The 26051-nt window shown below is 51.5% G+C and overlaps 1 protein-coding gene across 1 annotated transcript in view; it reads left to right on the top strand.

Annotated features, from left to right (window-relative positions):
* The window catches only part of DNAAF5 (dynein axonemal assembly factor 5), a 37384-nt gene extending 12824 nt beyond the window's left edge, over positions 1 to 24560 (top strand). Inside the window, exons 6-13 of the mRNA XM_036826450.1 lie at positions 541 to 753; positions 4434 to 4577; positions 6335 to 6503; positions 8391 to 8538; positions 11252 to 11402; positions 12107 to 12263; positions 13812 to 14003; positions 21677 to 24560. Coding sequence (XP_036682345.1) covers positions 541 to 753; positions 4434 to 4577; positions 6335 to 6503; positions 8391 to 8538; positions 11252 to 11402; positions 12107 to 12263; positions 13812 to 14003; positions 21677 to 21813 — 1311 coding nt within the window. The 3' untranslated portion in view covers positions 21814 to 24560. The remainder of the gene's footprint in view (positions 1 to 540; positions 754 to 4433; positions 4578 to 6334; positions 6504 to 8390; positions 8539 to 11251; positions 11403 to 12106; positions 12264 to 13811; positions 14004 to 21676) is intronic.
* Positions 24561 to 26051: the final 1491 nt, after the last annotated feature.

Below are 26051 nucleotides of genomic sequence, written 5' to 3'. Positions count from 1 at the left end.
CCGTCCTTCGGGGCCTCGTGCACCCTTCTTTGTTCCGCAGTCTGTGAGCTTGGACAGATAGCAGCAGGCATGCCGTCGCCCCCGTGTGCAGGTGTAGGTGTTTCTGCGGCCCCCGGGCTCTCCCCGGCCGTCTGCATCCAGCCTGCGTGCCCGTACAAAATGGCGTTTAAAGGTGCTCTCTAAGCACGTGCAGGTGAGCGGCCCTGTGTCTGAAGGTAAACACAGCCTCCACCCGCAGGCCACTGCAGCGGTCACTGCGCGGACGGACGTGCAGAGCCGCCCCCCTGAGTCCAGCTCAGGCAGCCGGGCCCCAGAGAGGACGCGCTGACAGCCCTCCCCCCGCCAAATGGCACGAACTCCTTCCCCGGGCAGTTCTGAGCTCATGAGGGGACTCACCGATTTTCGTGGGCGTTTGAGCACATGTTAGGAAGAGACGGGCCTGCAGGGCTGTTTCTGGCAGGTGAAAGTGGGCATGGCAGACGCAGAGCAGCGAGGGGCTGGGAGGGGCGGCAGCCTCAGGCCTCCTCCATCTGCCCTCAGTGCACGAGATCCGCAGAGCTGATCGGGACCTTCGTCAGCCCCGAGGTGTTTCTGAAGTTGATCTTGTCGACGCTGAGGAAGTCTCCCTCCCCCTCCGGCCTCCTGGTCCTTGCCTCCGTCATCCGGGGCTGCCCGAGGGAGGCCCTCCGGCCGCATGTGAAGGTCATCGCCGTGGAGCTGGCCCACGCTCACATCTGCCAAGGGTCTGAAAAGGTAAGCGTGCGCGGGAGAGGGTGGGGCTGGGGAGATCGTAGAGTCCACCCATCTCCACGGTGACTCGGTCCCCTGTGGGACCGTCCACACGTAGCAGTTGTCAGTCCCACAGGCCTCGCGGGGACATCTGACCGACGTGGTCGCTGGGGTGCGGCCCTGAGGTTCTCCTGTTTGGGCGCACGTGCTTCCTGGCCCGTCCTTCTCCGTCCACCATGGTGGCCGTTTAAAGTAAAATGAAACAAAGTGCAAAGGCAGGTCCTCAGTCACGCTGGCCGCATTTCGAGCGCCCAGTAGCCCTGTGTGGCCAGTGGCTGCAGCACTGGACGGTATAGGATAGAACACGTCCATCGTCGAGGACAGTTCTGTTCTAAGGGTGGCACTGCTGTGGGTGGTCTCGGATGGAGACCCCCCTACCCCCACCCCCCCCAGAGAACCTGGGAGTCCACACGCCCCGTCTGTTGGTCCATGTCGGACGTGGTGTCTCCACGGTGAGCTTATTCTTAACCGCCGTCACTTGGCTTCTAACGGGGCTTCCAACAGGCAAGCTGATTTGCAACTGTTATTGGGAGCTGTGCTTGGTGGTTACAGATTTGTTTTGTCTTAAATTGAGCAGTAAATCCATTACATCTGAAGCTGAAACAATGTAGGTAGTTAGGCTTAGTCATTTGGAATAATTTACAATTGTTTGCTATTGAAGGATAAATAATGACCTTGTTTTCTCATGGCTGTGATGGGCTTAAACCCTGAGTCTTTGCATTGGACAGTGACCCTCCCATCTCTCTGTAGAGCAACGAGCGTTTGCCTCGCCAGGCCAGGCGTCTGACCCATGCACTGCAGGCCCCCTGGGCCATGGGAAGCTGGCCCCGCACACCTGACACTTGACAGTGGCTGCCACGGCCACAGAGCTGGACCACAGGGGTGCCCAGCTCCCGCTCAGCCGCCGGGAGATGCACTTCGACACCTGCATCTGGCCTTGACTCTGACATACGTTCACAGTCGTGTGGGAACCATCTTAATAAGCCTGTAAGGCAGCTTCGGAAACACAGATGGGGGGGATGGAGCAGAGGTCTGGGAGGGGAGACGTTTGTGGGCTTTTTCACCTCCTGGTGTTTTCAGCCGTATTTCAACTTTTCCCAAAACCCATTTTTAAGATAAACTATGATAATCTAAAAATGCAGAAAAAAGTTCCACATTTTTACTCAACTGGTTCCAACGAGGATTTTCATTCCAGAAGCATTTCTGTTCTAGAAGGTGCAGCTTGAAAGTTTGTGTAGGTGTTTCAGTACACGTGTTGCAAGCTGTGCAGCAAAGGAAACGTCTTTTCACACCTGAGTGTTGTTACAGGAAACCACGGTCCCTCGATCCGTCTAGTTCAGAGCGCATGCTTGGTTCCTGTTCCTCCAGTCCTTCCAGGAAAGATTTACTCCGTCCTGCAAACAGAGGGGCCCCTCCTGACCGTTCATCCACACACGTGTCTCTAGACACGTGCCAGCCTTTGGCCAAGGGGCCAGCCAGTGTGAACCCCAGGCGTGCGAGCCACTCCCGTCCCCGCACGCCGGCGGCCAGCAGGCACGGCCTCCACACGGGGAGGGGTCATGCTAGCATTTCCTGCAGTCGTTCTCCAGGGGCTGTGAGGACAGGCCGCAGATGCTTCAAGACCAAACTAAATGTAAAGGCCCCGGGTTGGGCCAGCAGGGCCCCAGAGACGTTCTGCTCATCTGCCTGGGCCTGGGCTCAGCTGACAGGACCTGAGCCTCTGCTTTGAAATCTGGTTGTTTATCGACAGGGTACTGAGATGCAGAAATGGTTGATAAAACAGAAGTAACTCGTTTCCTCCTGTTTACTCAGGAATCGGGAATGGGGTCTGGGATGGAAGTGCCTGGCGCTTTCTCCGGTGAAGTTGTGGCATCTCCCTCTGTGTCAGTTCCCTCTGTGTCTTGTTTTCTTTTTCTGTGTGTGTGTGTGTGTGTGTGTGTGTGTGTGTGTGTGTGTGTGTGTGTGTGTAGGTAGGTAGGTAGGTAGGTAGATGTTGAAAATCCTCTGGTTAAATATCGTGTAATCCGTGAACATTAAGGCCCCGTTTCCTCAGAGGTGGTGCCGTGTTCACAGCAGGAGGGCAGTGCTTGTGAAGGACACAGACCCTTGGTTAGTTCCAGCATCTGGAGGTGTCGTGAGATGGCTCAGCCAATGCTGAGAGCAACTCCCTGTTTATTTTATTTTTTTAATTTTTTAAATTTATTTATTGTTGGCTGAGTTGCATCTTCATTGCTGTGTGCAGGCTTTCTCTAGTTGCAGCGAGCAGGGGCTACTCTTCGTTGCAGTGCACGGGCTTCTCATTGCAGTGGCTTCTCTTGTTGCGGAGCACGGGTTCTAGGCGCGTGGGCTTCAGTAGTTGTGGCACGTGGGCTTCAGTAGTTGTGGCACACAGGCTCAGTAGTTGTGGCTCGCGGGCTCTAGAGCGCAGGCTCAGTAGTTGTGGCGCACAGGGTTAGTTGTTCCTCAGCATGTGGGATCTTCCTGGACCAGGGCTCGAACCCATGTCCCTTGCATTGGCAGGCGGATTCTTAACCACTGCACCACCAGGGAAGTCCCAATCCCTGTTTACTTTAATTGAAAGAATGGTAGCTCCTTAAATGTGTATTACAGGTCATTTAGAAATTAGCCAAAATCATGCCCTCAAAAAAATCAATCAGTCAGTCAGTCCAGGTCTGAAAGAAATGGGGCTGTGGGAAAAGTAAGTATTTGAATAAAACACCAATTTTGGCTTCTCGGGGGAGTTAGGACCCCCGAGTGGCTGGGGACATGCCACAGTGAATTTTTTGTTTAAACTTCCATGATTTATATCACTTGTGAATGAGTCATAGGATTTTAGAGCTGACTCAGAATTTAGAACCAATCCATTGTCTAGCCAAATCTTCACCAAAGTTTTGAGCTCACACCCCCATTAGTAAAAAAAAAAAAACCTTAAGCATTTTGCCCCGGTTCCCTCTGTCCTTTATGAAACATAGCAGAGCAGGCGTGTGGGAGGGGTGTTCTAGGCGGTTCTTTCTCTGGGGCCCCCACCCCGTGCCCACTCCTGGCCCCCATTTCACAGTGGATGAGGCTGGAGCCCGGGAGGTGAGAGATGGGCTCGACCCAAGCGAGGTGTCACCTTGTCCCCCGTCGGTCTGGAAGCATCTTTGAATCACAGAATTTTATTTATTTTTCTTAACTTAGTATTATAGAGACACTCAGAAGTGCACAGAAGGGCAGGGGAGCAGTGTGCACCCCTCGTGCCTGCCGCCCGGTTCCAGCCGCGTCCCCCTCGGTCCAGCTTCCATCTGACTCTGGGGGGGGGGTGGGAAGAGCTGGGGTGCTCGAAGCAGCTCCAAGATGCCCTGTCCTTCCACTTGTCACCTCCACAGTGTGTGTCACTAACACACGCAAACTTTTTAAAAATGTGACTCAAATACCATCCAGCACTTAACAAAGTTGCCGTGAATTCCTCGATTCGCGGGGATTCAGCAGGGATTCGGTTTCCCTGTCGTGCGGACGGGCACCCTCTTTATGGCTGATGTGCCAGAATCCTGGCCCAGTCCACTCGCGGGGTCGCCGTGGCTCCGTGGCCCTGGTCAGTGGGGCCTCGTGTGGGCCGCCGGGCGGGTGCAGGGGTGGCTGACGGTGCCCCGCTCTCTCCGCAGCGCCTGTACGGGGAGCGCCTGCTGCAGTGCGTGCAGGCCGTGGTGTCCGTGAGCCGGGAGGACTGCCGGGGGGCCGGCGTGCCGCTCGTGGAGGTGCTGGTGACCGTCCTGGCGCTGTGGGGACCCGCGGGCCTTGGTGCCAAGGTGAGGGGGCCCTCCTGCTTTGCCTCAGCCCCGGGACGGGAGGCTGCCATCTGTCAGTCTCTGCCGTCGAACTCCAAGCCTCGGGCCTGCCCAGCGCACTGGCTACCTGAGATGGAAGAGTCTGGAACGTGCGCGGTGAGTCGTTCTCGAGGCGGCCTCAGGGGCACTTGCCCAGCGCACTGGCTACCTGAGATGGAAGAGTCTGGAACGCGCGCGGTGAGGCGTTCTCGAGGCGGCCTCAGGGGCACTTGCCCAGCGCACTGGCTACCTGAGATGGAGGAGTCTGGAACGCGCGCGGTGAGGCGTTCTCGAGGCGGCCTCAGGGGCACTTGCCCAGCGCACTGGCTACCTGAGATGGAAGAGTCTGGAACGCGCGCGGTGAGGCGTTCTCGAGGCGGCCTCAGGGGCACTTGCCCAGCACACTGGCTACCTGAGATGGAAGAGTCTGGAACGCGCGGGGTGAGGCGTTCTCGAGGCGGCCTCAGGGGCACACGGGATTTTAAATTCCCTCCAACTGCCAATTGGCTTCAGGATCTCAGAGTAAGGCCGGCTGCTTAATCTAGGAGAAACAGACAAGAAATGAGGCCTCCCTCGTCTCAAATCTGCGTTTCAGTGAGGTTAAGAATACACACGTGCACCGGAGGTCAGGAGAGAAAATAATATCATGATTTTCCTATTTAGTTGCAGCCCAGCTTTACACAGTTGTTTCCATTCCCCTGGCTCTGTATTTTTTTTTTCCAAATTCTTTTCTCCATTGAACTTCCTTGCTTCCTTATTTTTTTGGCCGTGCCACACGGCATGTGGGATCTTAGTTACCAAACAGGGATCGAACCTGCATCCCTTGCATTGGAAACACGGTGTCTTAACCACTGGACCGCCAGGGAGGTGTCCCCCCCCGCCCCCCCACCCCGGGCTCTATATTTAACTTAAAATCTTCTGACATCCAGCTCCGTGCGGCTGCAAGGACCATCCAGAGACCCGGATGTCTGACCACTTCTCCCCAAGCTGAGAACTCGGCTTCTCCCCCTGGTTCTCTCTCCCCCTCTCCATCCACACTGTGTCCGGGAGGCCCCCCGCCTGCCCTCCCCTTCCCCGCCGCCTTCCTAAACTGTGTTTTCTTCCTCTCTTTAAAAACCCCCTTTCCGGAGGGCACGTGTCTGAGCAGGGAGGCCGTCACTATAGGGCTGTAAATACTAGAAAAGCCGAATCTGTCTTTACGGGTGAGTCTGCAGGCCAGACTCGGGCCCCGGGACAGCTGCACAGAGTGCTGGGGGCGTCCTGTTCCTGCAGCCCTAGGGGGAGGAGGGTCCGGTCCTCCCTCTCCTCTGAGCCCGCAGAGCAGCAGACACGCTGTCGCCGGCGGTCTGGTCAGGTGAAGAGCTCGGAGAGCGAGGACGTGGGCCCACCTTTGGCACCCGTGGTTTAAGTCTGTTCCGTGCAGTCCCTGAAACAGCCTGCTCCCCCTTCTGCACAGGTGGAGCCTGGCTGGGGCTCCAGGGTGAGCCTTCCGCCCTGCAGGGACTGCCCTGCCCCGGGTGGGGCATCCTGGGGTGGGGGGACTGTGCCTGAACTGCCTGTAGATGCTCGTTTGTCCATTTCGTTATTTCTCATACAGACGGGAGGGGCGTCGTGGGAGCCCCGGGCCACGTGGCGTGTGCCCGAGTGGCTCTCCCTCCCTCAGGTGGTGAGGACGGGTCTCCAGTGGGGTCTGTGAGTCCCAAGATCGGATCGCCCCAGCCTGTGACTTGCTCCCGCAGGTTCAGGAGACGCTGGCCGAGCTGGCCGCGGTGGAGAGCGTGGACGGCAGCCAGGAGCTCTTCCGAGCGCACGTGGGCGCCCTCCTGGAGCGCCTGGCTGCCTCGCACCGGGACTGGACCAGCCACTCCAAGGAGCTCCTGCAGTTTGACGTGGTGCTCACTCACTCAGGTGAGCCACAGACGGGCGCCCCCGGGCTGGGTGCAGAGCGCTGGTCCCGTGGTGGCCCCAGCAGCCCCGGCACAGACGGGCAGAGCTGCTCGGCACCACCCAGGAGGCGGCACGCCCAGGCCTGGTTCTTCAGTCACTCACGGTCACTCTCAACCTGCGGAGAACGGCTGTTTTAAGGAACAAAACCTTAATTGAAAAGATGCTGCGAACTTTATAGTGAAGACTTGCTGTAACGTGGGTCTTTAAAGTCTGCCCAGGCACACATTTTTATGTTAAACCTTTTTTTTTTTTTTTAGAAGAATTCAAGAGTGTGACATAGAACCAATGTATGTTTTTAATTTTGTTTATTTATTTATTTATTTATTTATTTGGCTGCGTTGGGTCTTAGTTGCGGCACGCGGACTCTTCCGTTGCAGCACGTGGGCTCTTCATTGCAGCACACAGGCTTCTCTAGTTGTGGCGCATGGGCTTCTCTCTAGTTGTGGTGCATGGGCTCAGTAGTTGCAGCGTATGGGCTGCAGAGCGCATGAGCTCAGTAGTTGTGGCGCGTGACCTTAGTTGCCCCGCAGCATGTTCATTCCTGGACCAGGGATCGAACCTGCGCCCCTTGCATGGGAGGGCAGATTCTTAACCACTGGGCAACCAGGGAAGTCCCTGTGTTAAACCTTGAAAGCGTGACTTTGCACGGTGCCCTGTGTGGCCCGTGCTCTTCCCCCAGGTGCTGCCTACCCTCTGTGCCCGCTTGGCCTCCTGCCCCAGGGATTAGGGTAGGACCGGCAGGGCAGCGGGACTCCGAGCTCGCGGTCTTGCGCGCTGTGCTCCTGGCCACAGTGCCCCCGGGCAGCAGCAGAGCTTCGGGCTACAGTGGACCCTCCAGCCACGCTTGTTTGGCTTTGACCCTGGCCTTTGAGGTGATGCCTCTGAAAAGACTGAAGTCCTGACTGCATACAGAAGTAGCAGACTGGGCGTAAACCAGAGGGCCTGAGGGCGACGGCTTCACTTCTGACACACGATGTCCCGGGTCAGCACAGGGCCTGGCGGGCAGGGCAGCTGGTGACCCGATTCTTCTGAGCTGCGGCTCACGTCTAGACCCCGGAGACTGTGTTCTCCCCATCGCGTGCAGGTCCAGGTCCTGAGCACCGTCACTGCGTCTGGGATCCTTCCAGGCTCGGGGACAGTGGCACCGTTTGTTCATCTAGTAACAGGCATGGGAAAGGACGCTGGCTGCCAGGCTCAGGGTCACACATCAAGCAGCCTACATGGTCCGAATAATGGGTTTTGGTTGGCCTTTAAAAGATTGCTTGGGGACTTCCCTGGTGGTGCAGTGGTTAAGAAGCTGCCTACCAATGCAGGGGACACAGGTTCAAGCCCTGGTCTTGGAAGATCCCATGTGCCGCGGAGCAGCTAAGCCTGTGCGCCACAGCTAGTGAGCCTGCGCTCTAGAGCCCGCGAGCCACAACTACTGAGCCCACGTGCCACAAATACTGAAGCCCACGCGCCTAGAGTCCGTGCTCCGCAGCAAGAGAAGCCACCACAATGAGAAGCATGTGCACCGCAACAAAGACCCAACACAGCCAAAAATAAATAAATTTTAAAAATAAATTAAAAAAAAAAAAGATTGCTTGACTTTAAATTTTTTTAAGAATTTGGTAAGATGTAGGAAAAAAAAAAGTTTACATACCGAACAATTAGAGCCATGGCGGGGTTAGGGTCAAAGGGAGAGGGGGAACCTGGCGTCCTGGGCTGGGAGCATCCTTCCCGGAGCTGAGGGTGCACGTCCGCTGGCCGTGCCCAGCACGCGCCTCCTCTCGCGGCCAGAGCGGCTGTGGGGCTCCCGTCCTCCCATCCTCCTGCCACGTAGGAATGAGGCCCCTGTCTGTGCTCTAGGCCCTGCCCTCGGAGAAGTCTTGCCCCAGCTGGTCCCCATCCTCAGGAGCTGCCTCCAGCCAGCCCGCGACCCACCCATGCGCCTGAAGCTCTTCTCCACCCTGACGGGGCTGCTGCTGGGAGCCAGGGAGACGGTGGACTCGCAGGGGTAGGTCTGCTGCCCCCCACGTGGTCCCCCCATGCTGCCCCCCAACGCGGTTTCCCCACCACCCCACTCGGTCCCCCCATGCTGCCCCCCACGCGGTCCCCCCATGCTACCCCCCACGCTGTGCTGCAGCTGAGTGGTCCCCACGTGCTCCCGCACTGAGGGCTCAGGTGGGACCTGGGGTGACCCCGAGCTCTGGGTCCTGCTGTCGTGCGGCTCCCCACACAGCCAGCACCCCAGGGAAACGGTGTAGTCCAGGCAGCGAGTGCACCGCACAGAGACACTAAATCAGTCGCGTTCTTGTGGTCATTAAAACTCCGTTGAATGAAAAAGTTTTAGGGAATGTTAACTACTACTGGTTTATACATCAGCTGTTCTCAGCTTTAAAAGGCTTCTGGTACCTTTCAGGCCTCACAGAGAATTGATTGAATGACCGTTAAGGTTAGAACTTAGGGAACTCCTGTCCTCCGGAGGGACTTGAGGCAGCATGAACACCCGGGCCTCCAGCTCGGGGCCCCGAAGGGAAGGAGGCGGGCGGCCCAGGCTGGACGTGAGGCCCGGAGCAGAGCCGTCTGCAGGCCCGCCCTCCCCCTTTGCAAAGCGACACAGCGTCCCCGGCAGGACGGGCTGTGGGGCGTCAGGCAGTGAGATGCTGTTTGCTGTTTGGGGACCCATCCCCTGAGAGGGAGCAAATCTTTGTCGTCGGCCTGTCCTGGACTTTCCTGGGGAAATAACGGGTCATTATTCAGACTTCACTTCTCTGGATGTTACTCTGATCTCTGCTCTTGGGCCTCTAGCCAGCCCATTGTATTGCAGGAAATTTTATTTCCTGCTTGTCTGCAAAGACTTCAAGGGTTAGAAGAGACTATAAAAAGGTTACTGAGTCGGGTCTGGCAGCTGCCCCGTGAGTAGAGAGTCGGCGGATCAGTCACGACCCCTCGGGGCCCCTGCTCCGCTGCGTCCCCCTGAGGACAGTCAGCCCCCAGGAAAGAAGCCCCCACTCTTGAACTGAGTTCCCTCAAGAAGCTGCCCTTGAAGTCTTCTTGTGGAAAGAAACCGCTATCAGGAAAAGAAAGTTGTTCAATTTCCAGTTACCTAGTGCAAGGATTAACTGTTTTTACAGGCAGGAAAGATTTTGGAAAGCAACACCTGCTTGGTTTTGAACCTCAGGGTTACAAAGTGGCGGAGTCTGAGATAGCAAAGGACCGCGGCCCCTCCTCACCCCACCCCACCCCCGAAAGCGCCGCTGGCACCCGCACACCCAGGTGGTGCAGGGCCCCCAGCCAGAGGACGGCGGGGGCAGGGGCACCCTGGCTGGAGTGCGACCCCCAGTGAAGGAGGCCTGCTCCCCTCTCTGGGCGCCCAGACACCGCGCAGTGCCGTCCCCTCGTGCGGGACGTTACGGAGCTTCTCCCGCGGGGCGAGGCCCGGATGCTGGTGGTTCTGGAGGAGCCCGTGGGCCTGCCCGGGCTGGGCTTCCTGGTCTCGGGGCCCAGCTGCGTGCGAACAGCTGTGCGTCCTCTGGACGCAGGGTACTCATTCTTGGGGAGTCCAGTGCCTTTTCTGCTCCCGGCATATCACTGGAGTCCCACTGCCTGTCCCCCCTCACGGCCAGCGCTCGGCCCTCAGGCCCTCGTGGCCACGTCGCGTGGGCCGCCTCAGCCAGGACACGGGGCTGAGCTTTCCAGAGAGTCCCCTGGTGAATCCCTTTGCAGGGAATAGCAGCTCCTTGCTAAAGAACTAAAGCACGCAGAAAACCTTGACTGCGTGTGAGTCGCCCTGCACCAGGTCCACTGTCAGAGGCGCCGGTGGCTCTGCAGTGCCCCCTGCTGGGGCCGCCGCGCAGCCGTGGGCTCGCAGGCCCTCGCGCTGGTCCAGGTCCGGAAGCAGCTGGCGCTGGAGGCGGGAGCCCCCCGTGAAGCGAGCTCCGGAACGGCCCTGGGAAGCAAGTCAGTGCGTCCTTTGTTGGGCAGAATACGTCTTGCTCCATCAGCAGAGGCCCGTGGGGTACAGGAGTCGTACGGAGGGCTGAGGCTCTTCCCCGGGCTTTTGGACGGGGCCGCACGTGTGGCTCCGCTGCCGGGTGGCCAGGCCAGCCAGTGGCGCTCGGGGCTGGGATCCCGATTTCGTTTTGCTTTGTCTTTGTCCTGACGGCGTGTCAAGAGGAAGGTCCCCGACTGTTGGCGGGAACATCCGTGTCTCCCGGTGTCTTGACACATGGGACCGTAGGCGCAGCCCCAGGGTGCCCTCTTGCCAAGGTAGCGGGCGTGGTCAGAGGGACCTCACGTGGTCGCAGGGACCTCGAGGCCCGTCTCTGTAAGGTCGCCGCCTGTGGGAGTGACGTGCCGCCCCATCGGTGCTCGGGGTAGCGCGGCCACCCTTTTCTTAGATCCAGGAGGGGTGTTGGGGAAGCCCCTCGGCCACAGAGTGGGAGGGAGGCTGGAATACACCCCCAGCCCCAGGGTCCGGTCCCAGGAGAGGCGGCAGGAGCCCGAGTGCAGCCCTGCCCCGTGATAGCCGTGGGAGAGAGCCCCACGTCCCCTCCCTGGCCACTACCCCGGGGAGCGGGGGCTCTCGTTCAACGTCCAGTGTTCGATCTCCGCTTGTTCTGTCTGTTTGGCCTTTTCCCTCCGCCCAGCCCGTTTCCCAAACGGAAGCGCTTCCTTCGGGGAGTCTTGGTGCCCCCCTCACCCACCCTCTCCTGCGTCCACTCCAGACAGTTCCATGGCTACCTGGACACCCTGATCAAGGACATCTTCGTCCCCAATCTGCAGTGGCATGCGGGGAGGACGGCCGCAGCCATCCGCACAGCGGCCGTGTCCTGCCTCTGGGCGCTTGTCAGCAGCGGGGTCCTGCCAGATGAGCAGGTAGGGCTCGTGCGTCCTGGACCCAAGAGGGGAACAGGCTGTGCCCTGGGCTTCTGGGGCCTGCCCGGCGCACCTGCCGCAGGTGAAGGGCGCTCACCTGAGTCTCCTGATAGTGGCAGCAGATGCTCCCAGACAGACCGAGGGGACGGGACTGTGGGGCCGGAGGGCGAGCGGAGGTCTGGGGGGAAAGCCTGTTGTTTCCTTGGGTCACCTGGGGGTTTTCTTAGGTGATTGTTACTGTTTACAAGAAAAGAACTTCATCACAGGAGTCTGACTCAAGAGTGTTGTTTGTATTCATATTTCCAGTTAGATGAGGAACTGAGGAAACAGTAGAAGTAGGCAAAACATTGTGGTACCTGAACAGCTGTTACTTAAGTTGAAATGTCCCCCAAACTTTACTGGACACGATACCCAGTCCTGCTAGTAAGTAGTGGGCTGTGTAGGATCGGTGCCTAAGACTTTCTGGATAACAGATTTTTTAAAAACCAACTGACCGATGTTCAAATGACCTGGATTTTAAAATCAAGATTCAGGTCTGCTTCTTACGTAGAAATTTCCAAGTAGCTTTCCAGACTCAGTCACACTCGCATCAAAACCAAGTCTCTTCAGTGACGGGCAAAGTACACGGTGCGTGAGTAGCGGTCTCTGTCACGAGGGTGGCACCAGCCGTGACCCACAGCTTGTGTGTTTTTTTTTAATCGCAGATACAGGAAGTGCAGGAAATGTTGATGCCTCAAATTCTGACCACCCTGGAAGAAGATTCTCAGATGACTCGATTAATTTCGTGCCGAATCATTAACGTATTTTTAAAGACCTCTGATGGTGTGATTGATCCAGACAAATTCATCAAGATTTATCCTGGTAGGACATTCTTCTTTTCCAGATCATATGCCTCTGTTTGTTTGACAGTTGTTTCTTTTGTAGGAAAAATAGAAAATGCTACTCTGACTTCTGGTCAGGTTGGTGCTATGAGTCTAAATGTGGATGTGACAGGTATGACGTCACTGAATGTCACTGAATAAGTAACGTAGCACAAGAAACAGGACAGACGTCTTGTGGACCGGAATTGCGGGGTGGGAGCTTAGACGCCCACGGCAGCCAGGGCTACCACCCCGTGGCCTTCGGTGTGAGGGCGCCAGCCCTGCCTCGCGTCCCCCGTGTCACTGCCTCTTGGAGCCTGGGAGCACCGATGAGTCCCGGCCACAGAAGCGAAACCCGGCCCCGAGCGGAGCAGCGTCGCTGGAGGTGGGCCTGCAGCCGAGAAGCTCAGGGGCTGGTGGGCGTGCCCACGCTGGGAGGAGGTGGAAGGTACAGGCCCTCAGTGCCGTCTTCTCCACGTGCGGTTGAGATCCGCGGAAATCTACCAGGGTAACAGCCGTTCCAAACGAGTTGAGCACTTCCTGCAGCAGGGGCCACATCTGGCCCCAAGGGTGGCAAGAAGCAGCCCAGGAGGCGGACGAGGAAGAGCGGGCGAGCCGGCAGAAACAGGAGCAGAACCGGAGGCGCTGAGAGCAGAGGCGGCGGGGAAGGGCCCCCTGCTCACAGGCGGAACTAACAAATCTGGCAAAAAGTCAGCGGTTCCTCGTGCCTGAGGCAGTGGTGACCCTTAGCCCCTCCTGTGTAAACATCTGGATTCCCTGCCGTAACATCTGTTGCCACCTACGGCTAGAATGAAGTGTTATCATGGAACCTATTGCATGTGTAAGAATAAACGTTTGTAAGAAGTAAAAAAGCAAGTTGAGAAACAGAGATGGAAGCGGGAACACAGAAACCCTGGGAGCAAAGATGGGGGCGGGGCTGAGTCTCTAAAAGGCGCCAGTCGTAGGGGCAGGCGCGTCGCGTAGATCTGTGAGAAGAGCAGGCATTGATAGGCGTCTCACCCGTTCACAGGAGGCATTTTGCGGGTCGGGAAGGACTGTTCGTCCACTTTCAGCGTGGGACATCTGGTCCCAGAGGCTCAGCAGAAACACAGCTGACGTAGCTGGTGGCCGTCGTGTCACCGGGCCCTCAGCTCTGTCCCCAGAGCCACGGTGGGCGGAAAGCGGGGTCAGCAGACGCCCTTCCTGTGCTGTCTGCTCGTCGGGGAGGATGGGGCAGCCGGGGCGTGAGGCCTGTGTGACTCTGAGGCTGAGCATCTCGGAGCCGGGGGGCCGCCAGCCGCCTTGCAGGTCAGAGGGCGAAGACGCCCAGGCCGGGTGTGAAGCACACCTTCACTCTGTTTCCACGGAGTCCACCGCTGGGCCAAAGTGGCCGAGGGTCCCGGGACACCTGCTACCACCACCGCCTCCCCAGCACCCGCCTGTGGGTTTCCCAGGACGGGGGCCGGTGCTCCACAAGTGCTGGGAGCTTAGCTGGGAGCCGCCTGCCCTGGGACCTCTGCTCACTCTCCTGTCTGGCCCCTCCTTGCAGAACTCTTGAAGCGCCTGGATGACGTTTCCAACGAGGTGAGGCTGGCGGCCACCTCCACCTTGGTCACCTGGTTGGAGCGTGTCAGGAACGAGGCCGGGAAGTGCTATTACCAGAGCAACATTCAGCACCTGTACAGGGAGCTCCTCGTGTACCTGGACGACCCCGAGAGCGCCATCCAGGACGCAGTTCTCGGTAAGAGCTTCTTCCCCGTACTCGGGCCAGCCGCACGGGAGCAGCTGGCCGGGCGCCCGGACTCCCTTGGGCCCGCAGTCTCGCAACCCGTGTCCTCTGAGTTACTGCGGGTCCCAACGAGCTTGTGTCCTGTGGGTTACGGCCCCTGGTGTTCACCGTGGTAGAAGTTAAAACTTGAGAAAATGTTAAGATACTGATTAATTTGTTTAAAATAACAAAAAACCCATTACATTTTAACATAAATAACGTGGTTTTGAAAGGTGTGTTTTGTAAAACAAAATAACAAGAACAGTGGCATTATTTTACATTTTTGTGAATCTCTCTAACGTCGAGCTGATAGAAAACAACCAGACGCACATCTCTGCGTTGCGTCGGTTGTGATGTGTGTCGTTTGGTTAAAGTATGTGAAAAACAGACGGCCCCCACAGATGTAGTTGGAAGAGAGGAGTACCTTGATAGCGGTCCTCTTCCTTACCGCACCCTGACTGGACAGGTGGTAGTCTCCTCAAGGTTCCTTGGAGTGTAGACTCTGGAGCCGCTGTGGAACCACACCCGTTCCGCTCAAGTCCATCTCTCCGCCCTGCGTGCTCGCTAACGTGGACGCGCTCTGTTCTCAGCGTCAAAAAGTCACTGTTGGCATCAAGCTCAGAAAAGTCTTGGAAAGAACAGCTTCAGGAGGCTGTCAGGCTTTTGGTGGCAGAAACAAGTTTCTATAATTCTGATTACTGCTTGAGAGCTTAAATTTTATCATCAGCCACAAATACTGTCACTTCATTCGCTTACAAGAAAGCATCCTGTTGAGTCCCCAGGTCTGAATAACAAGAGGCAGTTGTCACTGGTCATTCTTTCAAGTAAAAGTGGTGTCTGGGAGCTGCCCAGCCCACGGCCCCATTGCACACGCGTGTGCCTCCCGTTCCATCCCAGGGTGCTGAAAAGCTAAAAAGGAAGGACGCGTGTCGTATCCCCTGAACCACCACCAACGTGTGAGCGAAGCCACGTGGCTGAGATGGCCATAAACAGACTTCAGTTTAGAGTGGAGTTCTAAAAACTGTTCAAATAACCCAAAAGAAGTCAAGAAAGGAGAACGAGAAGGACGCAGAGGAGGGGCGAACAGGAAGCAGACAGAGAGCAGATCCAGCCACGGCGTGATCTGTGACCACCCACGCTGGGCGCTCGGTGGAGGGCAGACTCTGTCAGTCCCTAGAAGATCCAGACTTCATCGGAACGAGTTTACTAAAAGTTGGGTGCCCAAGGGTTGAGATTTCATAAAGTAGATGATTTTCATGCCTCTTTGAGGACATTAACTGACTCTTGCAGTGACTCACTCCCCAGAGCCCAGCCAGTGCTCGTGCCGCCCTGGCCTTGAGCCCTCAGTGCGGAGGGTGCCCCGTGAGCTGGGGGTCACGCCCTTCGTGTTACTGTGGACGGAGTTCTGACTCACCCCCTGAAGGGTCTCAGGGCCCCCAGAAACCCTGGGGCACCCTTTGAGAGCCCCTGCCCAGGCCACCCGCAAGTTCAGGTGCCCCGTGTGCTTTGAGTGAGGGCGCCGCGTCGCTGCTCTCCGGGCAACGGAAACAAACTGTGAATTCGAGACTAATGGAAACTGCTTACAACGGCAACAGCTGAGAGCAGACAGGTTGTCTGCCTTGGCTTTGCACCAGGGGCCGGCACGTGTGCTCGGCTGGGGCTCTCGGCCAGCCGTCGCCCTCCCCGTTCGTACAGACCGCATGGTTCGTACAGACGGTGAGCAGGGGGTACACAGACTCCCTCACACCTGATCCCCACCATGCACCGCCTCCCCCGTGGTCAGCAGCCCCCCCGGGTGCTGCATCTGGTCCAGTCAGTAAACCTCGCAGACACGCCACAGTCACCCCAAGTCCATGGTTTACGTTAGGGGTCACTCTGGGTGCCGTACATCGTGTGGTTTGGACAAGTATATAATGACACGTATCCATCGTTACATTGATAGTATCATACAGAATAGTTTCACTGCCCTAAAAGTCCTCTGTGCTCCACCTGTTTTGTCTCCCCGCCCTCCCAAACTTTAGCGACCACTGATCTTTTACTGTCTCCATAGTTTTGCCTTTTCCAGAATGTCATGTACTTGAAATCATATAGTCTGTAGCCTTTTCAAATTGGCTCCTTTCACTTAGTAATAAGCATTTGAGATTCCTCCATGTTTTTTCGTGGCTTGAGAGCTCTTTTTTTTTTTTTTTTTTAGCACTAATATTCCATTGTCTGAATGAACCAGTTTATTTATACATTCACCTACTGAGGGGCATCTTGGTTGCCTCCAAATTTTGGCGATTATGAATAAAGCTTCTCTAAACATCTGTGTGCAGGTTTTTTGCCAACATAAGTTTTCAGCTCCTTTGGGTAAATACCAAGGAATGTGATTGCTGGATCATATCATAAGAGAATATTTATTTTTGTAAGAAATCACCGAACTGTCTTCCAAAGTGGCCACACTATTTTGCATTCCCACCAGCAGTGATGAGAGTCCCTGTTGTTCCCCATTCTGCCAGCATGTGGTGTTCTGATTCTGGCCATTCTGATAGGTGTGTAGCGATATCTCATTTTAATTTGCATTTCTCTGGTGACATATCATGTGAAGCATCGTTTCATAGGCTTATTTTACATCTGTGTATCTTCTTTGATGAGGTGTCCGTTAAGGTCTTTGCCCCCCCCCCTTTTTTTTTGGCTGCGTTTGGGGGCTACTCTTCGTTGTATTGTGCGGGGTTCTCATTGTGATGGCTTCTCTTGTTGTGGAGCAGGGCTCTAGGCGCGCGGGCTTAGTTGCTCCATGGCATGTGGGATCTTCCCAGACCACGGATCGAACCCGTGTCCCCTGCATTGGCAGGCAGATTCTTAACCACTGTGCCACCAGGGAAGTCCCTGGCCCATTTTTTAATTGGGTTGTTTGTTTTCATATTGTTGAGTTTTAAGATTTGTATATTACAGATAATAGTCCTTTATCAGATATGTCTTTCTTAAGACTTTATTGCTAATTTTTTTGTTTCCCTTTAATTTTTTATTTTTTAAATTTTTATTGGAGTAGAGTTGATTTACAATGTTGGGTTAGTTTCTGCTGTACAGCAAAGTGAGTCAGTTATACATATACATATGCTTTTTTAGATTCTTTTCCCGTATAGGTCATTACAGAGTATTGAGTGGAGTTCCCTTTGCTATACAGTAGTTCCTTATTAGTTATCTATTTTATATATGGTAGTGTGTATGTGTCAATCCCAGTCTCCCAATTTATCCCTCCCCTCTTTTCCCCACTGGTAACCATAGTTTGTTTTCTACATCTCTGATTCTATTTCTGTTTTGTAAATAAGTTCATTTGTATAATATTCTTAGATTCCACGTATAAGTGGTATCATATGATATTTGTCTTTCTTTGACTTACTTCACTTAGTATGACGATCTCTAGGTCCATCCATGTCACTTCAAATGGCATTATTTCATTCTTTTTTTATGGCTGAGTAATATTCTCACATCTTCTTTATCCACTCATCTGTTGATGGACATTTAGGTTGCTTCCATGTCTTGACTATTGTAAATAGTGCTGCTATGAATATTGGGGTTCATGTATCTTTTCAAATTGGAGTTTTTTCCAGATATATGCCCAGGAGTGGGGTTGGTGGATCATATGGTAGTTCTACTTTTAGTTTTTTGAGGAACCTCCATACTGTTCTCCATAATGGTTGTACCAATTTACATTCCCACCAACAGTGTAGGAGGGTTCCATTTTCTCCACACCCTCTCCAACATTTATTGTTTGTAGACTTTTTGATGATGGCCATTCTGACTTGTGTGAAGTGATACCTCACTGTAGTTTTGATATGCATTTCTCTAATAATTAGCAATGTTGAGCATCTTTTCATGTGCCTGTTAGCCATCTGTATGTCTTCTTTGGAGAAATGTCTGTTGAGATCTTCTGCCCATTTTTGGATTGGGTTGTTGTTTTTTTTTGACATAGAGCTGCATGAGCTGTTTGTATATTTTGGAGATTAGTCCCTTGTCGGTCGCTTCATTTGCAAATATTTTCTCCCACTCTGTGGGTTGTCTTTTCGTTTTGTTTATGGTTTCCTTTGCTGTGCAGAAGCTTTTAAGTTTAATTAGGCCTCATTTGTCTATTTTTGTTTTTATTTTCATTATTCTAAGAGGTGGATCAAGAAAGATCTTGCTGTGATTTATGTCAAAGAGTGTTTTGCCTATGTTTTCTCTAAGAGTTTTATAGTGTCCGGCCTTACATTTAGGTCTTTGATCCATTTCAAGTTTATTTTTATGTATGGTGTTAGGGAGTGTTCTAATTTCATTTTTTTACATGCAGCTGTCCAGTTTTCCCAGCACCACTTATTGAAGAGACTGTCTTTTCTCCATTGTATATTCTTGCCTCGTTTGTCGTAGATTAGTTGACCATAGGTGCGTGGGTTTATCTCTGGGCTTTCTATCCTGTTTTATTGATCTATATTTCTGTTTTTGTGCCAGTACCATACTGTTTTGATTACTGTAGCTTTGTAGTATAGTCTGAAGTCAGGGCATCTGATTCCTCCAGCTCCGTTTTTCTTTCTCAGGATTGCTTTGGCTATTCGGGGTCTTTTGTGTTTCCATATATATCAGATGTATCTTCTACAAATATTTTCTCTCAATCTGTGGCAAAAGTTTTTAATTTTAATGAAGTCCAGCTTATCAATTATTTCTTTCATGGATTATACTTTTGGTGTTTATCTAAAAAATTATTGCCATACCCAAGGGTCACCTAGGTTTTCTCCTATGTTATATTCTAGGAGTTTTATATTTATGTCTATCATCAATTTTGAGTTAATTGTCATGAAAGAGGTAAGGTCTGTGTCTAGATTTTGTTGTTGTTGTTGTTTTGTTTTTTGGCGGTGGATGTCCATTTGTTCTAGCACCATTTGTGAAAAGACTGTCTTTGCTCCATTGTATCACCTTTATTTCTTTGTCAAAGATCAGTTGACCGTATTTATGTGGGCCTATTTCTGGTCTCTCTGTTCTGTTCCATTGATCTATTTGCCAGTACCACACTGTCTTGATGACTGCGGCTTTATAGAAAGTCTTGAAGTTGGGTAGTGTCAGTGCTCCAACTCTGTTCTTCTCCTTCAATATTGTGTTGGTTTGTTAATATCCACACAATAATTTGCTGGGATTTTAATTGGGATTGCATTGAATCTATATAGAGATCAAGTTGGGAAAACTGACATCTTGATAATAGTGAGTCTTCCTGTCCATGAACATGAAATATCTCTCCATTTATTTAGTTCTTCTTTAATTTCATTCATCAGAGTTTTGTAAATTTTCTCATATAGATCTTCTATACATTTTGTTAGATTTATACCAAGGTATTTCATTTTGGAAGGTACTACTGTAAATGGTATTGTTTTAATTTCAGATTGCACTCATTCATGTCTGGTATATAGGAAAGTGATTGACTTTTTTTTTTTTTTAATTTATTTTTGGCTGTGTTGGGTCTTCGTTGCTGCACGCGGGCTTTCTCTAGTTGTGGCGAGTGGGGGCTACTCTTCGTTGCTGTGTGTGCGGGCTTCTCCTTGCAGTGGCTTCTCTTGTTGCGGAGCACAGGCTCTAGGCATGCGGGCTTCAGTAGTTGTGGCATGCGGGCTCTAGAGCACAGGCTCAGTAGTTGTGGCACATGTGCTTAATTGCTCCGTGGCATGTGGGATCTTCCTGCACCAGGGCTCGAACACGTGTCCCCTGCATTGGCAGGTGGATTCTTAACCACTGTGCCACCAGGGAAGTCCAAGTGATTGACTTTTGTATGTTAACCTTGTATCCTGCAACCTTGCTATAATCACTTATTAGTTCCAGGAGTTTGTCAGTTCTTTCCAATTTCTACACAAACGGTCATGTCATCTGTAAACAAAGACAGTTTTATTTCTTCCTTGCCAATGTGTATATTATCTTTCATTTCCTTTTCTTATCTTATCACATTAGCTAGGACATCCAGTTTGGTGTTGAAAAAGAGTGGTGAGAGGGGACATCCTTGCTTTGTTCCTGATTATAGTGGGAAAGTTTCAAGTTTCTTACCCTAAGTATCATGTTAACTGTAGGTTTTTTCATAGGTATTCATTATTGAGGAAGTTACCCTCTATTCCTAGTTTACTGAATGTTTTTACTCATGAGTGGGTGTTAGACTTTGTCAAAATGCTTTTCTGCATCTATTGATATGATCATGTGATGCCTCTTTTGGCTTGTTGATGTGATGGATTACGTTAATTGATTTTTGAAATGTTGAACCGGCCTTGCATACCTGGGATAAATCTCACTTGGTCTTGGTGTATGATGCTTTTTATATATTGTTGGATTTGATTTGCTAATATTTTGTTGAGGATTTTTGCATCTATGTTCGTGAGAAATATTGGTCTGTAGTTTTCTTTTCCTGTAGTATCTTTTTCTGAGTTTGTATCGGGGTAATGCTGGTCTCATAGGATGAGTTGGGACGTGTTCCCTGTGCTTCTATCTTCTGGAAGAGATTGCAGAGAATTGGTATCAGTTCTTCCTTAAACGTTTGGTAGAATTCGCCACTGAACTCATCTGGTTCACCTACTGGGGCTGGGGCTTTCTGTTTGGGAAGGTTATTAATTATTGATTCAATTTCTTTAACGGATATAGGTCTACTGAGATTGTCTATTCTCATGTGAGTTTTGGCAAATTATGCCTTTCAGAGAATTGGTCCATTTCACCTAGGTTATCAAATTTGTGGTCAAAGAGTTGTTCAGAGAACCAGGTTTTGGTTTTGTGGATGATCTCTGTTGATTTTCTGTTTCAGATTTCACTGATTTATGCTCTGATTCTTCTTTTCTTCTGCTAACTTTGGATTTAATTTGCTCTTTTTTCTAGTTTCCTAAGGTGGTGATTTAGATTATTGATTTTCGATCTTTTTTTTTAATGTGTGCATTCAATGGTATAAGTTTCCCTGTAAGCACTGCTTTTCACTGCATCCCACAAATTTTGATAAGTTGTGTTTTCATTTTCATTTAGTTCAAAATATTTTTTAATTTTTCTTGAGATTTCTTCTTTGACCATTGTGGTATTTACAAATGTGTTGTTTAATCTCCAGATATTTGGGAATTTTCCAGTTATCTCTTTGTTACTGATTTCCAGTTCAATTCCATTGTTGTCTGAGAGCAGAGATTGTATTTCTGTCCTTTTATATTTGTGAAGGTGTGTTTTATGGCCCTGAATGTGGTCTATTTTAGTGAATGTTCCTTGGGAGCTTGAGAAGAATGTATACTCTGCTATCGTTGGATGAGATAGTCTATAGATATTTGATTGATGGATGCTGCTCTTGGGTTCCGCTTGGGTGTACTTACCGATTTCCTGCCTGCTGGATCTGTCCGTTTCTGAGAGAGGGGCATGGGAGTCTCCAGCCACAATAGTGGATTAATCTATTTCTCCTCACAGCTATCGGTTTTGCCTCACGTTGTTTGTTACTGGGCTCATACGTGATAAGGATCGTTATGTCTTCTTGAGAACAGACCCCTTAATCGTTATGCAATGCCCTCCTAACCCCCGATCACTTCCCTTGCTCTGCACTCTGCTCTGTTTATGGCTGTTGTAACTTTAATATGAAGCTAAGCTTGGCTTAGTATTTATTCCTGGCATCATAAAGGTGTTTTCCTGTTTTGCAGAGGCCCTCAAAGCAGGCAGTGTCCTCTTCCCTGACCTCCTGGTGAGAGAGATGGAGGCCGTCCTCCATAAGCATCGTTCACCCACGCACTGCGAGCAGCTGCTACAGCACCTGCAGGCCCTGCCACCCGCCCCGTGACCAGAGTCCTGGGAGCAGAGCCTCAGCACAGCAGCTGGAGGGGGAGCGAACACCCAGGCCTCGGCCTCACCTGCACTGGGACGCGTGGCCTTTAAATCTCGTCACAGGGCACCTTTCTGTCGACAGCCGAGGACCCCCACAAGCAAGCCTTTAACAGCAAGAAGAATGTATTCTCTCAGCACCACGGCCAGTGCTCTCCTGGGACAATTCTTCACACCCAGCAGTTGCTGAAATAAGTGACTTTCACTGAGTGGCTTCTGTGCTTTATGGCTGACTCATGCAATTCACCGAGAGGTCTGCCAGCAGCCGACAGCCAACTTCAAGTTCAACGTCAGCTTCTCATACCAAATCAGCACGTTCTTTTTTTTAGTCTACGTGCACTGCTAGGTTCATGGCTCATTGGTTCTTTCTTGCTTAAATGCCCACCGAGAAGGTTCTTGAGTATTTAAAAAGAAAAAAGACAAAATGATTAAAAGAAATGTTCTTTCTCCTGAAACTTAATATCTCTCAGTGAAAGACTGAAAAGAATTTGAAATCTTAAGAACTATTATCAGTGAAATCTTTCCCATTTAAAATACACTGGAATTTAAAATGTTATGTGGATATATTTGGTCACAGTATTTTTTCTTAGGTCAGTAATTCTGACAGTTGAAAATAGGATGTTTAATCAGATATAATTTTGGTTGCTCTCTTGTAAGTAGCAGTACAGTAAAGTTGTATTATATTTTCCTGCACTTTCTATCCCCAAGTGCCTAAAAGATTTCATTTTAAGTGAGTTTTATTTCCATAAGCCAAATATTTATGTTAACACAAGGGGAAAAAAATGCTGTGTTTTTTCCAAAAAGCAAATACTAACATTTATGCTTTGGTGTTTGAAAATATAACTTAAAATATTTATTATAACTATTCTGTATGCCTGTCTTTGTGTATTTTGATAATTGAAATTGAGACTCATTTTTTTCCTTAGATCTAACCTCACAGTGATCGCAGCCTCAAGAATCCTGGGCCTTTGGACTGAGGGGTCCCCGCTGCTCATTGTAGTGCCCTGTCTGGACACCGGGTGGCAGGAGCGCCAAACAAGTTAAGACAAGGGTGTCAGCAAGGCTTCCAAGGGCTCACCCTCTGGGTGGGGGTCGGACCTGGAGAAGGGCTGAGAACTGAACCTGCAGCACAGACCTGGGTCACTGCACCCCCGGCCCCATGGTGACGCAACTCCTGACCGCAGTGACCCTTCCGAGTCTCTGAAGCCAGTTTCTCTCCAAACCCCATTTCTGTAGTTGACGACTACAAGGATGGAGGATGCCCTCAGGTGTGGTCTTCCCCCAGCTTCCTGATTGCCCTCTGCCCTCTGTGTCCTTTGCGTGTCCTTCCTCAGCACCATCTGGAGCCTCTTAGAGATGCATATTATCAGGCCTTGGCCCAGACCTACTGAATCAGAGACGATGGGCTGGGGCCCAGCAGCTGGCCCTCCGGGGGATTCCGATGTCCCTAAAGTATGGGGACCCCTGCTTTGAGAACCACGCATTTTCACATCCAGCAAGAAGCTCCATCTTCTACCTTTGGTCAGACGTTCAGTGTCACGGCTGAGAGGACATCACGTGCTCGACCCCTCACCTCCCACAAGGCAGGCGGGTTGGGTGCCCCCCCTCAGCTGCTGTCCAGCCCAGCTGCCACGCGGCTGCCACAGAAGCATTAGCGGTGCGCTTTCGTTTCTGTGCATCGTTAGGGGAACTATTCAGAGGCAGCGCTGCAGTGAGTCAGGACACCTGACACAATCTTAACAGCCTATGAAAGGTGATTTTTTTTGGCCGTGCCGCACGGCTTGTGGGATCTTAGTTCCCTGACCAGGGATCGAACCCGGGCCCATGGCAATGAAAGCACCAAGTCTTAACCACTGGGCCGCCAGGGAATTCCCAAAAGAAGTTTAATTTATTGATTTGTTCTTTTATGGATTGTGCTTTTTGTGCTGTATCTAGGAAGAAATTTTTGCTGTATTCAGGAAATTTTTCATTTCCTGAATTTAAGAAGCTAAAAAAGTTATTTTCATAAAGATAATTTATCTATTTGCCTCTACCTATGCTGTGGTTCAAAAACAAGTTTTACTTCCTTTTAAAATCTCCTTTCCGTGACCTAAATGAAGGTACATCCTTCTAGGGCAGCGGTCCCCAACCTTTTTGGCACCAGGGACCGGTTTTGTGGAAGATGGTTTTTCCACGGAAGGGGGAGAGGGGATAGTTTCAGGATGATTCAAGCACACTACGTTTATTGTGCACTTTATTTCTATTATCATTACATTGTAACATATAATGAAATCATTATAAAACTCACCGTAATGCAGAATCAGCGGGAGCCCTGAGCTTGTTTTCCACTTGCCACTCACTGATAGGAGTTTGATGAGTCCGCAAGCGACTGATTTATTACGTTCTCTGTGCAAACCTCTCTGCTGATGATGCTCTGTATTTGCAGCCACTAGCGTCACCACCTCAGCTCCACCTCAGATCAGGCGTTAGATTCTCGTAAGGAGCGTGCAGCCTAGATCCCTCGCACGCGCGGTTCACAGTAGCGTTCGCGCTCCTATGAGAATCTAATGCTGCTGCTGGTCTGACAGGAGGCGGAGCTCACCCGCCACTCACCTCCTGCTGTGCGGCCCGGTTCCTAACAGGGAACCCTTGTTCCCTGGTTCCCTGGTTGGGGACCCTTGTTCTAGGGTGAGTTGCTTGGTTGAAGATGAAACACCTACCTTTTAGTAGCCAAAGAGAGCCCTGGGGCTTCCCTGGTGGCGCAGTGGTTGGGAATCTGCCTGCCAATGCAGGGGACACGGGTTCAAGCCCTGGTCTGGGAAGATCCCACATGCTGCGGAGCAACTGGGCCCGTGAGCCACAATTACTGAGCCTGCGTGTCTGGAGCCTGTGCTCCGCAACAAGAGAGGCCGCGATAGTGAGAGGCCCGCGCACCGCGATGAAGAGTGGCCCCCGCTTGCCGCAACTAGAGAAAGCCCTCGCACAGAAACGAAGACCCAACACAGCCATAAATAAATAAATAAATAATAATTAAAAAAAAAAAAAAAAGAGAGCCCTATATGTGCCAGTATGGAATGACCTCTAAAATTGTAAAAAACAAGGAACACTACACTGTGTATGGAATGCAGCATATGTAAAAGGAGAGAAGGAGCTGCCTATTTGCTTTTATGTGCATAAGACATTTCTAGACGGTTACAAAAGAAACTGGTAAGAGTCGTGGCCTCTGGGAAGGGGACCTGTAGGGCTGAGAGACTGGAGTGGAAGTTGGGTCTATGCCTCTTGGTACCTTTGAATTTACTTTCTTGTGCACGTGTTTCATAGTCAAAAATACAACTCAGCTGAGACTAACTCAGAAATCAGAAACCCGACTGACTTGGGTGATGGTCTTGGCTCCTAAGTCAGCACATCTGTTTCTTCTGTGTAACCAGAGCACTATTCCAGGGAAGGATGTTCAGGACGAAGCAAAAGGTTTACCAAAAAGTTGTCTCGTTGAGAAATGAAAATGCAAAGACTTGTACCCAAGTGTTCATAGCTGCTTTATTCCAGCCCCAAACTGGAAATCACCCAAATGTCCATCAACAATTATGAATGGATAAACTGTAGTATATCCATACAACAGAATACTAGACTGCAATCAAAAGAAACTAAACACTGCAACATGGGTGGCTGTCACAGACATTAGGCTGAAATAAGCCAGATGTGAAGGAGTGCATCTTTTACTGGACTTCTAGAACAGGCAAAGCTATTCCATGGTTCTTTTTAACCACTGAACTAATGACGGATGTTTAGGGACCTGTTGTACTCTTTTCTCTACTTGTGTATGTGTGGATTTTGTGTGAACTTTTTCATAATTGAAAACACCAAAACTAAAAACAATCATTGGCTGAGTTTGGAAGGCCAAAGCTAAGACCAAGTGCTCTCAGAGGCTGCCTTCCCCAGGCAGGAGCAGGCAGCGTTGTGTCCCCTTGCCAAGCAAAGGCTTGCCTCTCCACTACCGGCTGCTGTCTCAGTAGGGAGGCAGCAGCCTCCATTACCCCTCAGCCTCTCTCCCTGGGGTCTAAGCCTCCTTCCTGTGACTCTTCCCACAGGCAAGTGATGGCTTCAGGAGCTGGCGGGGACACAGGCCTGGAGCCTGTCCCAAAGGCAAAAGCACTTGCTCCGTCGTTCTTAGGTGCTTGTGCAGGGTTTTCTGAATGTTTTGGAAAAGTGTAATTTGAA

Source organism: Balaenoptera musculus, chromosome 15 (assembly GCF_009873245.2).
Source record: "Balaenoptera musculus isolate JJ_BM4_2016_0621 chromosome 15, mBalMus1.pri.v3, whole genome shotgun sequence".
NCBI lineage: Eukaryota > Metazoa > Chordata > Mammalia > Artiodactyla > Balaenopteridae > Balaenoptera > Balaenoptera musculus.
This window is presented reverse-complemented; position numbering and strand designations above follow the sequence as displayed.